This window comes from Trichosurus vulpecula, chromosome 6, assembly GCF_011100635.1.
Source record: "Trichosurus vulpecula isolate mTriVul1 chromosome 6, mTriVul1.pri, whole genome shotgun sequence".
In the NCBI taxonomy this organism is placed as follows: Eukaryota; Metazoa; Chordata; class Mammalia; order Diprotodontia; family Phalangeridae; genus Trichosurus; species Trichosurus vulpecula.
In genome coordinates this window covers 78,523,455-78,537,357 of record NC_050578.1, presented here as the reverse complement: position 1 = coordinate 78,537,357, position 13,903 = coordinate 78,523,455, and the positions used below count along the sequence as shown (strand labels likewise).

The 13,903-nt window shown below is 39.9% G+C and overlaps 1 protein-coding gene across 1 annotated transcript in view; it reads right to left on the bottom strand.

Annotated features, from left to right (window-relative positions):
* The window catches only part of SCARB2 (scavenger receptor class B member 2), a 70,306-nt gene that overhangs the window by 32,930 nt on the left and 23,473 nt on the right, over positions 1–13,903 (bottom strand). The window contains exon 2 of the mRNA XM_036763025.1: positions 7,017–7,174. Coding sequence (XP_036618920.1) covers positions 7,017–7,174 — 158 coding nt within the window. The remainder of the gene's footprint in view (positions 1–7,016; positions 7,175–13,903) is intronic.

The window sequence follows — 13,903 nt, the reverse complement described above, 5'->3', positions numbered from 1 at the left end:
GACAGTCTGGGTATGAGACTGGCTATGCTAAGCAAATGTCTTTGTTATGATCAAATGACTCTCAAGAGGAACAAGGCATGTAGCCTGTTCCTCTAGCTAAACCATAATGAAGATTTTTCGTCTATATATAAATGTCACACAATTCTAAGGTCAATTTGGATCCTATGATCTAGCCAACTCATTTTACAGATTAGAAAACTAAGACTCAGAAAAACAAAGTGACTTAAGATCACAGGATGACAAATTTAGGGGACGGAAGAGACCTTAGAGATCATTTCTTCCAATGCTCCTATTTTACAGATCAGAAAACTGAGTCCCAGAGAGGTTAATTGACTTGCCCATGGTCACACAAGTAGCAAATGGCAGTGCTAGGATTTAAATATCCATGTCGTCTGATCCTGAGTTCTTCAAAGTCACATGACTACCTGGCCCACAAATTTGTAAAAGCTTTCACAAAATGGTGACCATGTTAGTTTCCTTACTCATAGAGTGGGTGAGTTAGAGTGAATGATTGCTAAGGTTCTTTTAGGCTCTAAAATTCAATGATTCCCTCTTCTCCCTTTGTCCTCATGTTACATCACCCAGATGTTTCCCCTCACTATCTCCTCCTTCACCTCTGTCAAGAGAAACTCCTCTACCTGTCCAAGTGATGCTGTTCCATCCCATCCACTCCAGCAGATTGCTCCCTCCATTTATCCATGCTCTTTCATGAATCTTCAATCTCTATCTACTGGCTGTTTGCCTGATATCTACAAACATGCTCATGTCTTCCCTTCTTCAAAGAATATTCACTTGGTCCACCCATCCTTGTTAGCTCTTTTCTGTTTGTTTGTTTTGGTTTTTTGTTTGTTTGTTTTGGGGAGGCAATTGGGGTTAAGTAATTTGCCCAGGGTGAAACAGCTAGTAAGTGGCTCAGACCAGATTTGAACTCGGGGCTGGTACTCGATCTACTGTGCTACCTAGCTGCCTCTCTCTGTTGGCTCTTGTTCTATATCTCTCCTTTCTTCCATGGCCAATCTCCTTGAGAGATATCTACAAATAGTCACTGCTCCTCCTCTCACTCTCTACTTAACTTTTTGTATTCTGACTTCCTGCCTCATCATCATTCAATTGAAATGGATTACCAATGATCTCTTAACTGCCTAATTAAATAGCTTTTCTTAGTCTTCATCCTTGACCTCTCAGTAGCCTTTGACACTATTGATCACCTTATCCTCCTTTCTCTCTCTCTCTCTTCTCTAGGTTTTCACGACACCACTCTCTTCTGGTTCTCCTCATCCCTATCTGACCAGTCTGCTCCTTCTTAGTCTCCTTTATTGGATCCTCATCCTGGTCATGCCTGCTGACCACAGGTGTTCCCCAAGGCTCTGTCTTGGGCTCCCTTCCCTTCCCTTCCCTTCTCTTCCCCCTTTATACTATTTTACTCGGTGACATCATCAGCTCCCATGAATTCAGTAACTATCTCTATGCAGGTGATTCTCAGACATATTGATCGACCTTAACCTCTCCTGACCTCCAGTCTCACATCTTCAACTGCTCCTTGGACATCATGAACTGTGTGACAGCTTAACTTCCACATGTTCAAATCTGAACTTCTTTCCTCCCAAATCTTCCTATCTTCCTAACTTCCTTATTTACTGTCGAAGGTATCACCATACTCATAGTTGCCCAACTCACAACCTAGTTATATGCACTCTTCCCTCTCTCACTCTCCCATATCCAATCTGTCATCAAGTCCTATCCATTATACCTTTGCCACATCTCTCATATACATGCCCCTCTCTCCTCTAATACTGCCCCTACCCTGATGTAAGCCCTCATCTCCTCATTCCTGGGTTATTACAATATCTTGCTGGTTGATCTTTCTGTTCCGAGTCCTTCCACACTCCTGCCCATCTCAGATGCAGCTATCAAAGTGATCTTCCTAAAGCCAACTCTGATCATGTCCCTCCCCTATTCAGTAAACTCCAGTGGCTCCCTGTCGCCTCTGGGATCAAATATAAAGTCTTCTATTTGGCATTTAAAGCCTTTCATAACCTGGCCCCTTTCTACCTTTCCAATCTTCTTACATTTTACTCTCTTCCACATACTCTGTGACCCACTAACTTGCTCTCTTAGAACAAAACACTCAATTCCAACTCTGTGCATTTTTTCTGGCCATCTGTCCTCTATGCCTGGAACACTCATCTCTAGTCAACTCGATGAATTGACTAGGTCATGGGATCCCAACTGGCCTTAGGTTTGTGTGACATTTATATATAGACCATAGGTCTTCATTTTGCTTCAGCTAGAGGAACAAGCCTCATCTCCACCTGCTGGCTTCCCTCATTTCTCAGCTAAACTCCCACTTTCTTGATCCCCCTTGATGCTAGTGCCTTCCCTCTGAGATTATGTTCAATTTGTCCTCTATTTCTCTTATATAGTTTGTATGTTTCATTTCCCATCCAACTCTGAGCTCCTAGAGGACAGGAACTTTTCTTGTATTTATTTATGTCTCCAGAGCTTAGCACATTGTTGTTGTTGTGGAGCCATGTCTGATACTCCCTGACTCCATGGACCATAACATCCACAGGGTTTTCTTGGCAAAGATACTGGAATGGCTTGATATTTCCTTCTCCAGTGGCTTAGCACAGTGTCTGGCAAATAGTAATTGGTCAGTAAATGCTTCCTGACTTTTTGATAAGTGTCAGTATAGCACTGTCTCACTGATCCAGCCACCTCAGTTATGCTCCAGAATAGAGCTGAGGACTAGAGAGTAAGTGGAATGATGAGGGTTAGCAATTCTATACTGTATTAAGATTACAAAGTACTTTAAATTTTTTATTTCATTTGATCCTCATAACAACTCTGGGGGAAGTAGGGAGGTATTACCTTCACTTTAAAGATAAGGAAACTAAAGTAGATGGAGGCTAAGTAGCTTGCCCAAGGTCAAACAGGTAGTAGTAGTAGCAGTAGTAGTAGTAGTAGTAGTAGTAATAGTAGTGGTAGTAGTAGTAGTGGTAGTAGTAGTAGTAGTAGTAGTAGTGATAATAATAATAATACTGACTATATGACCAGTACTATACTAAGTGTTTTACAATTATTATCTTATTTGATCCTCATAAGAACTCTGTGAGGTAGATGCTATTATTATCCTGATTTTACACATGAAGAAACTGAAGCAAACAGGCTAACTGACTTGCCCAGAGTCATATAGCTAGTAAATGTCTGAGGCTGGATTCGAATTCAGTTCTGCCTGACTACAATGTTCAAAAGTCTAATGTTCCATCCACTACACCACCACCAAAAAAAGTCTCTGAGTGGGCAAAATAGATGATCCCAATGTCATGAACTTCACTCCTAAGGGGATCCATCAAGTCCTAATTTTATGTTCATCTCTGAAAACCTGGAGATCCTGTTTTCCTAGGGTGCAGCTAACAAGAGCTTATGGCCAACAACAACAGACTCAGTGCAGTATTTTCTGCTGGTCATGGGCACCGTGATGGCCTGGGAGGTAGTTGAGTGTCTATAGAAACATCTTACTCCTGCAAGAAGTGAAAAGGCTACTGCCCGTCCCAGCAAACAGCCTCGGTCTTTATATTCAATGATCTCCAAAGGAGTCGCTATACAATGAGATGATCAGGAGCCATGCAGGAAGGTTAATTTATATTCAGGAAAACTTTTATTTAAAAAGGCAGAGAAGAGGCTGAATGGCTACTCTAAGCAACTCAGTCATCAAATGTCCTTTAGAGAAAGATATCCATCCAACAGAGTTAAAGATTCCCAAAGTGTTGAACTTAGGGGCATTCAAATTAACTAGAAAACTCATTTAAATGAAATGCCTAGAAAAATGATATATTGCTGTACATTTATACAAAATGTCCATGTCTGTTGAGCAGTCAGTCAATACATATTTATTAAGGACCTACTACACAAGAGGAACTGTACTTAGCACTGGTAAAAAGAATAAACTCACTTCTCAAGGCCAAGGTAATCTAATTTAAAAACAAACAGACCCAGACTCCCTGCCACACATAGGAGTTTTGCCTCCTAGATAAGCCATTTACCTTTAACCTTTCCAAAAGGAAAACTGAACACCCAGCTACCACAATGATGATCCAATAAATTCCTTAAGCTAAGTTTTATTGTCCTATAGAATGTATTGACCTTTGGCCCAAAACAATAATGTTCTGAGTTCAAATCCTACCTCGGACACTTATAGCTATGTGAACCTGGACAATCACTCAACTTCTGCCTGCCTCCTTTTCGTCATACGTAAAATGGAGTTGTTAATAGCATCCACTTCGTAGGGTTGTTGTGAGGATCAAATGAAATACTATATAAATGTGCTTTGTAAACTTTAAAGTACTCTATACAAATGCTAGTTATTATTCGGTATCATTATTATCATTCAACAAATAACTCCTTGTTTGTTGTGATGGAGGTACCATGCTAGGGAGTCTGATCGTTACATAGCATTTTTGGAAAATGCTATTATGAAGCTCAGGTTGATTATCGATCTACTCAGTCAACTTCTCTAAAAGTCTCTATAATCTGGCTTGGTCTTGTTCCCGTTGGCTATTTCACTGACTTTCTTCCATTTGTGTCCAGTGAGAGTAGCCTGAATGACTTCCTCTTTTACCCAAGGCCTCATTCTACAGTTACTGGCACAGTCAGTGATCCCAAATTATGAGCTAGGAAGAGTTTCATAGAGCTGTTGGTAGTAGAGGCATTAAAAACCAAAATTGTCTCTATTTCTTCACCAGTCAAACACTAAATAGCACTTTCTATTTATTCCTAGAGGAAGAGAGCCAGAACTGCTCCCACGATTAAATGCAAATGTGGAAAGTCCTAAGTCTGATTGAAACTCTCCTTAAAGACTCCCCCAGTTCTCCTGCACCCGTCCCTTCCACCACCAGCTAGGCCACCAACCATCATGGCTATCACAGCTACTAAATACTGCATTAAACCCTTTAGCAGGGCTCTTTCCTGGAAATTAATCTGTCCCTATTCTTAAGTCTTGCTATACAAAGAAGTGCCCTCCGGATTGGTAATTGGTGATTGGTGACTGGTCACAAAACTCTCACATTCCAAATACAAACTATAAAGCCAGCTGGGCAAGTCTGGTACCAACATGGTGAGCCCCTGGGCATGTTGGGCTTCAGGATGCCTAAGGAGAAGCAGATTGGCCCAGATCAGAAAAACCAAGCTGCTTAAAGCTTCTGTGCCCTTAGTATTGGGAATGGGCCCATGAGTGTCCTCTGTACCTCCAATCTGAGATACAGAGATCGAGTCTCAGAAGAAAAAAGTTTGGTTTTCTATTTTTCCAACTGAGATTTTTAAACACTGAGACTATGGCTCGGCTCACTAAACAATCCTGTATGTTAATGCACCCAATCTGTCCAAAATGGAATCAGTTGTCTTTTCCCCAAATCCACTTGTCTCTCTAACTTTCTTAGTGTTCTCTAGGATCCTACTCTCCTTCCAGTCACCCACTGGTGTGACCTCAGTCATGTTCAGCTCTTCCCTGGTCCTTACACACCACATCTAATCAGTTGCCCAATCTTATTTATCCCAGGTTCATGACATCTCTTCCCTCCCTTGCATTCATCCTCTTCCCTGCATTCATAGGGTCCTAGTTCAGGGCCACATCACTTCTCTCTTAGGGTAGTGCAATAACTTCTTAATTAATCTCCCAGACTCAAGTATTTCCTTTCTCCAGACCATCCTCTTCACAGCTGCCAAAATGAATAGTCCTCAAGCAAAGGTCTAAAAATGGGGCCCCACTTCTCAAAAAGCTCCTGAGGTTCCCTATTGCCTTAAGGCAAAATACAACAAACACTTCTATTTGGTAAAGAGCTCTTTACAACCTGGCTCCAGCCTTCTTCTCCTTATAACCTTCTATCCTTCCCCTTCACACACTTGGCGTTGCTGTCAAACTGGCCTATGTACTGTTCTCTGCTCATGCCATTCCATCTTTCCATCTTCCCATCTCTTTCAAGTGGCTCCAGAGGAGAGAATAGGGCTGATGACTTTGCACAGGCCTACTCACTTAGATCCAATTCCCTTCAAGTTAAGACATCACCCTCCTGAAGTCCTTGATCGTCTCTGAGAAGGAAGGATGAACGACAATAATGCTTTCATGCATGCCAGCTCCCTTGCCTGGAATGCACCCACTCCTCTCTCCCGCCTTTCAGAATACATAGCTTCTTTCAAAGTTCAGCTCAGGTTTCACCTCCTACCTGAAGCTTTTCCTGATCCTTCCAGTTGCTAGTGCTTCCCACACTACCTGAAATTACCCTGTGCTTCCATTGCATACATTTGTATTTATGTCTAACAATGACAAGAAGAATAGGGCTTTATATGGGCATTTATATAATGTGTTAAGGTTTGCAACGTATTTTGCAAATATTACCTCATTCTCACAACAACCCTGGGAGATGGATATTCTTATTAGCCGTATTTTACAAATAATGTAGCTGAAACAAGAGAGGGTTGAAACAACCTGTCCAAGGTCATACAACTCTAAGTGTCTAAAGAAGAGAGAAAGGGAGGGGAGGGAGGGGAAATTTTGAAATTCAAAATTTGTAAAAATAAATGCTAAAAATTGTCTTTACAGATAATTGGAAAAAATAAAATACTATTACATTTTTTAAAGTGTCTATGGTTGGATTTGAACTCAGGTCTTCCTGACTCCAGGCTTAGTGTTCTACCACTTAGCTGCTTCTAGTAAGTATGTACACTGTTTCCCGCTATGGGACATTAGCTCCTTGAAGGCAAGGACTATTTAATTTGTTTTCTTTTCATCTACTTAGCATAGTGCTTGGCACACAGTAGGTGCTTAATAAACAGTTAGTGGTTGACTGACCTATAGTAGGATTAAGGACAGGCACTGGCTTTTCTCATAAGCACGATGACTACCTACATCAGGATGAGCAGGTCCCCATCAATAACAGGTAACTGGCTCCACAGGAAGGCTACCCAGAGCATCAGGGCCTTTCTTGGATCAGTAAAGCAGGGGGTGATTTAAGACTTACCTATAGGTATATGGTCCCACTTCTTCCACACGAGGGTCTTCCCCCTGGAGAATTTCATCTGGATTGGTGACATTGAAGAAATAGAACTGCATATATATTGGAGGAGGTGGGTTTTCCCAGGCATCAAAGACATCAGTACCATTCTTTAATACAGTGTTCTGGGGAAGGGAAGAAAAAAATGGAGTTTTACATTATTTGCAGATTGTGTTGGCTATAAGAAGCAGGAGAAAAAACCTCCCCCACGGTGACTGCCTATATTTAATATGTGTATCTGTGTGTGATATATGAATGTTTTATATACATTTTATATTGCCTTAAGCATGTATTTTCTTTCAATAGTTAACTTAATAACCAGCAACAAAATATTCAAATACACAAACAAGAATTTAAAAAACCAATCACTTAATAAACTTCTGTTATTTGAGGTTTGGTTTTTACATGCACATTAATTTCAACAAGATAGCAACAAAACACCCTACTTATTTCTAAATGTATCCACAGTACTTTTCTATATTACTTTCCATGTTTAACTGCTACCACATAGTTGTGATTAATGTGAGCCTTTTTGCTCAGATTCTATAAATCTCTGCTCTTCTTCAAAATCATCTTTCCAAATATCTTTGTACCTTCATATTTGCCATTTCCATGATGTGACAATACTACATTGCATTCATATGACACAATTTGTTCTATCCCTCTGTGGTTGAACACATTTCCAGATTTTTGCTATTATAATAAGGCTACTAAGAATATTTATGATAGAGTGTTTTTTTCCCTGAAAACTTTACATCTTGCCTAATCCTCAGAATAAATCTGTGACCTAGGTACTATAGGAATCATTTCCATTTTATTGATAAGAAAACTGAGGGCTAGAGAGGTTGTAGATTGGGTTGTAGTCCTACTGATGAAATTACTTATCAAAAAATAGAAAAAGTTTTGTGTGAAGGTCGTATTTTTCCCCCCAAAAGACTGTGGTTGACTTAAGTTAAAGAAAGGTCATGAAAAGTCAAGGAAAAAACCTCTAGCCCTCCAGATAAACCCCAGCAAATACCAGAAGGGGGGCCAGAAAGGTCAAAGATAAGGAAAAATAAGCAGGATTCCTGCAGAAGCGGACCAAAAGCCAGCCAAAAGCTGGAGGAAGCCGGGGGAGGCTGGGGGAGCCTGGAGGAGGGGTTACTGCTCCCAAGGAAGTCCTGCCAATTCTTTTTCCTGAGATTCAGCTCTTCACATTCTCCATTTCCTGTTCTGTTAATCTGGGTATTTAGTAGTTTTGTAGATATTTCTTTATTCATTTGTTATCACTTTTGCTTGGCATGTAATTGAGCAAAAATTGTTTCTACCAAGTGCTTTTGAAGAAAAGACTAGAACTTCGAGAGAGACTAATTTATCCACAAGAATTGGTGAGTCAAAGAACAAATCACAAAAACAATTGACATCAAAGAAAATAAGATCTACATAGCACTTTCTACATGCTATTTTTTTTATCCTCACAATCACCCTGCAGGGTAGTTACTATCATTATTATTATTCTCATTTTGCAGATAGGGAAACTGAGGCAGAGAGAGGTTAAGAGACTGCCCTGGGGTCATTCAGCTCCTGTTTGGGGCAGGATTTGAACTCATTCTTTCATGACTCCAAGTCCAGCTAAATATTCACTATACCCAGGGTCTTTCTGTTGTTCAGTTATTTCAGTCATGTCCTGACTCACTGTGACCCCATTTGGAGTTTTCTTGGCAGAAATACCAGAGTGGTTTGTCATTTCCATCTCCAGTTCATTTTACAGATGAGGAAACTGAGGCAGAGTTCAGTAACTTGCCCTGAGTCATACAGCTGGTAAGTATCTGAGACTGGATTTGAATTCAGGTCTTTCTGGTTCTAGGCCTAGCACTCTATCCACTGCAGCACCACCCAGCTGCCCTACACTAGGGTCACACAGCTAATAAGCATGTGCGGCAGGATTTGAGCTCAGATCTTCCTAACTCCAAGTCCAATACATATTTATGCCACCTATTTGTTGGTCAACAATGAGAAAGACAACATAAACTTCCAGAATGCAACCAAAGCATCTGTGAGGGGGAAAGTTATATTTCTAAGCACTTTTAAAAAGTTATTTTGTTAACTACTTCCTTTCTAAAAATATTTCATCTAAATATTTCACTTTAAAATTATTTTGTTAAATATTTCCTAATTACATGTAAAAATATTAACAATCTTTCAAAAAATTTTGATTTCCAAATTCTCTCCCTTCCTCCTGTCCCTCCCTCTCCTTGAGAAGGCAAACAATTTGATATCAATTATATATGTGAAATCATGCAAAAGATACTTCCACATTAGCCATGTTGCAAAAGAAAACGCAAACAAAATAAAACAAGGAAGGTAAAGAAAGTTAAAAAACCCATTTCAATCTGCATTCAGAGTTCACCAGTTAGTTCTCCCCCTGGAGGTGGATGGCATTTTTGATCACAGGTCCTTTGAAATCGTTTTGGATCATTGTCTTATCAGAGTAGCTAAGACTTTCACAGCTGATCATTTTTACAATGTTGCTGTTACTGTGTACAATGTTGTCTTGGTTCTGGTCACTTCACCCTGCACCAGTTCATATTCTAAGGACTTTCATCAACAAAAGAGAAAGGTTAGATCTATGAATGAAAGCACAGACAACTAATAAAATCAGATTTTAGCAAACAGAGTTCACAGCCAAGCACCTCAATTGGCTCCTCGAGCAAGGCAAGCAAATCTAACCAGCTTTTCTCTCACCAGGATCCTACTTCATCCAGTTCTACCTAAGCATCTCTTCCTATACAGGGAAACAGCTGCAAAAACATCCTTTCCCTTTTCAATTTTTCCATCTCAAGTCAGAAAGAACAAGGTGGATTTCCAAAATGCTTCACCTTTCTTATATTCTAGGTGGCGCTGAAGGGCAATAGCTAGACCTCCAGTTTTTTTCACCCAACCAGGAATGAGTAGCCCAAGTGTTATGGTCAGCCCACTGCTGCAGCTGATGTTTTCTTCAGCAAATATGCAACCAATTTCCTTTTTTTTTTTTTTCTAAATCCCTTGCGGAATCTTCTCCTACCAGGCTATTTCCTCATCAAGCTCTCAGTCTCAGTCCCGATACTTTCAGTGGCTTAAATCAGCTTCCTGGAACTAGCAACACACCAAATGTCCCCTATCAAATCAACAATCCTTATTAAAATAATTTCTCACCCTCCAGATAAGTTATATGATTTTTTTCATTTTTTGGAGTTTTACCCTCCTAAATCTTAAAAAAGTTACCTGTAAATGTACTGAGAGATCATAATGCCCTGCAGCTGCTGCCATTAATCAGTTCTCAGAATAGTCCTTGAAATGTTTTTTTTATACTCATATTATCAGTTTTTGATAGGAAAGGGGGGAGATTGCATTATGCATCTATTAAGTGCTGAACACTGTGCTAAGCGTTTAATAAATATTATCTCATTTGATCCTTACGGCAACCCTGAGAGGTAGGTGCTATTATCATTCCCATTTTAACAGTTGGCAAAATTGAGGCAGACAGAAATTGTGTCTCACTCAGGGTCACACAACTAATAAGTGTCCCCGGCCACATCTGAACTCAGGTGGTATTGACTCTGGACACAGAGCTTTATTCCCTAGCTGCCTCTTTCTCTGAACTTTTAAGCCAAAGGTGGAAAGAATGCAACCCTGCAGCCTGCAGGGAGCCTTATGGACAGCTTGGGGGTCTCTGTTTCTATTTGAGTTTTAAACCATCAGACTGAACATACAAATGAGGTATCACCCTACATCTTTTACAAATTGATATAAAATTTTATATTTATATTCACTTTCTTAACCAAATTGGTCAAATCTTATCTGAGAAGTGTGTTTCTTCACACACACACAGACACATACACACACACATTTAACAACATAGCAAGACTTTACATGCCATAAGAATATTAGAGGTTAGATCACGGGAGTCCCCAATCTTTGCTGAAGGGGCCCAAGGAGCTTCATCTGATTGAGAAACAACTGCCCTCATGGCCGACAACAGCAAGCTAAGCTGAATATATTCTGGAACTGTCATCTCATTTTTTTGTCTTTGTTCATATCTGCAAGTCTTTATACAATGACATAATAGGCTCCTAATAAATCTTTGTGGCCCTAAAAAAATAATAAAACAAAGGTTTTTTCCTTCTTCTTTCAGCCATATGAAAAAGGTAGGATTTTGTGCCCTTTATCAGTTGAATTTAATTCTTTTTCTTTATGCAAAAGTGTTTTTTCTGCTCCTTTGATCACCAAAGTGCTCTGTATGAAATAGCATACCTTATACCTATACCTATAACAGTGAGTAACAATAAAATTCCTGCAGCAAAAGCCATAGAACATTTGTGGAGCTGAACTGAGCTTTCCTGGCCCCTTCCACTGAGCCATGTGTATTCTAGCTCAGTGCTAAAGGACTTGATTCTTTGAGATGATAAAGCAAACCCTTCACTGGCCACTGAGTCAGCAAGGGCTACTCACTCAGCTTCCTTAAAACAGATTTCTTTACACTTCTGCTCTCACTTTCTCCTTCCCCTTTCCAGAACATGTGATGGGGAACTCTCTTTGCATCTTCCCAGAGGGATGCAGGGAATTCTTCTCCTCCCTCCACTCCTGTCACATGCCAGTTGGCCACACATACTCACATGCCAGTGCATGTGGGAAAAGAGCTTGACCTCTGTCTTTGGAGGCTATTCTTTCCCCAGAAATGACCTGAGTTTACATGCATGACTGTAGCAGGAATGGGAAACCTGTGGCCTTGAGGCCACATATGGCCCACTAGGTCCTCAAGTGTGGCCCTTTGACTGAATCCAAACTTCACAGAACAAATCCCCTTAATAAAAGGATTTGTTCTGTAAAAACTTGGACTCAGTCAAAAGGCTGCACCCAAGGACCTAGAGTGTGGCCTTGAGGCCAAAGGTTCCCACTCATCTAGAGCTAAGGATCCTTCTGGTGGAAAAAGCTGAGTGTCCTGACCCTCCTGCGCTCTGTGCCTCAATCTTGTTACATAAAATGGACACAGAAAACAGATATTTTAAAAGGACAAAAAGAGATTAAACCATATCTTAAAATAATTTTTATATTGTTTCACTTACTAACAGTATAAACATTTTGCTCTGAGAACAATGTGACCTAATACACTTTGTTATTTTTTAAAATTGTGGCTTAACACTTTTTGATACAATGACTCAAAGGTATGTCTAAAGTTCAGTTTAATTCAATACTCTGTCTTAATGACTGTCATAACTGAACTAGACACACCAGAAAGATTAAATGGAAAACATGCCTTATTGCTGGCATTTTCTAAATCATTGATATTCATTTTTAACCCAGTTCACCAATTATGCAAAGGTTTTTGCTGAAATCCAATAAGTCACTTTCCATTTTCCCTGATGTAAACTGGATGTTCTTTCAAATTAATTGAAAAGAATTACATTTTAATATTTTTCACAAATGGGTTCAAAACCACTGAAACTCTTCATTTATAAAATTTTTAAGCAAGTTAGAAAATTCTATTTCTAAGTTTTAGCATGCAGAAATGAGAAGATTTTAAGGTAACACTGTCTTTGCCAACAAAAATCAAATTTTTAAGTGCCTTGCTAATTAGAATGCACACAAAATATCATTATCTAATACTGCAAAGCACAGTATATACTTAGGGAGAGGAAGCATATTGTTAATGATAGTGGATGCATTCCCACATTTTAAATAATCTAGATCAGGGGTGGGAAACCTGCAGCCTCGAGGCCACATGTGGCCTTCTAGGTCCTTGGGTTCAGCCTTTTGACTGGGTCCAAGTTTTACAGAGCAAATACTTTTATTAAGGGGATTTGTTCCAGGAAGTTTGGATTCAGTCAAAGGTCAGCACTTGAGGACCTTGAGGGCCACAAGTGACCTCAAGGCTATAGGTTCCCCACCCCTGATCTAGATAACTTCCTTTTTTTTTTTAACCTTTTCATCAGATCTCACTAAGCTGCCATTGTTTTGAACACATAGTGTGGCTAAACCAGCTCATGCTAAAGGAATCATCTCTGCCTTTGCTTGTTTGTGTTCAAAATATTAGCACTACTTCAAACTCCAGTTTCTGTCTGGGAATCCATCTACTCAGTGGCCCATTTTTCAAGGATAACTTTAATGAAAACTAGATAATATAATATATAAATCCACTCAACTGGGTGTATGTAAACTGTAATATATCATAAGGCACTGAAATCAAAGGAATAAGAGAGCCCCCCCATCCCACTGCACCCCAACTCCTCCTGTGGTGCAGAAGTCAGACTTTCCTCATACCATGAGTGACATCTGACTGACATCAAGACCAAGTGAGCGCACCAATGTCAATCCACATAGGAAAATAAAAGTAAAGCTTAATTTATTTCTTTTGTAAATTAAAAATAAAAAGAGGTTCTATTTCCCTCCTTCACTCCCATGCATCATTCTGCCTACAATCCAATTTGGAGACCACTGCCCTTTAGCAGTGGTACTGTCTGTATCACTTGTTTGGGCAGTGGACTAGATGCTTCCCTGCCTTGTTATTTAGCGTGTCTCTGGTCTCCTCAAGATAAGATAATAATAATAACTAGCATTTATACAGTGCTTTAACATTTGCAAATAACTACACACACACATACACACAGACACACAGACACACATAAAACATCTTATAGTTCTCACAACATCCCAGTGAGGTAGGTGCTCTTATTATCTCCATTTCACATCTGGGAAACTGAGGCTAAATAACTTGCCCAGGGTCCCACAGCTGGCATCTAAGGCAGGATTTGAACTCAAGACTGTCTGACTCTAAGTTCAGAACTTCATCCACTAAACCACCTCATTCCCTACGATTCTTAATGAAGGGGAACATG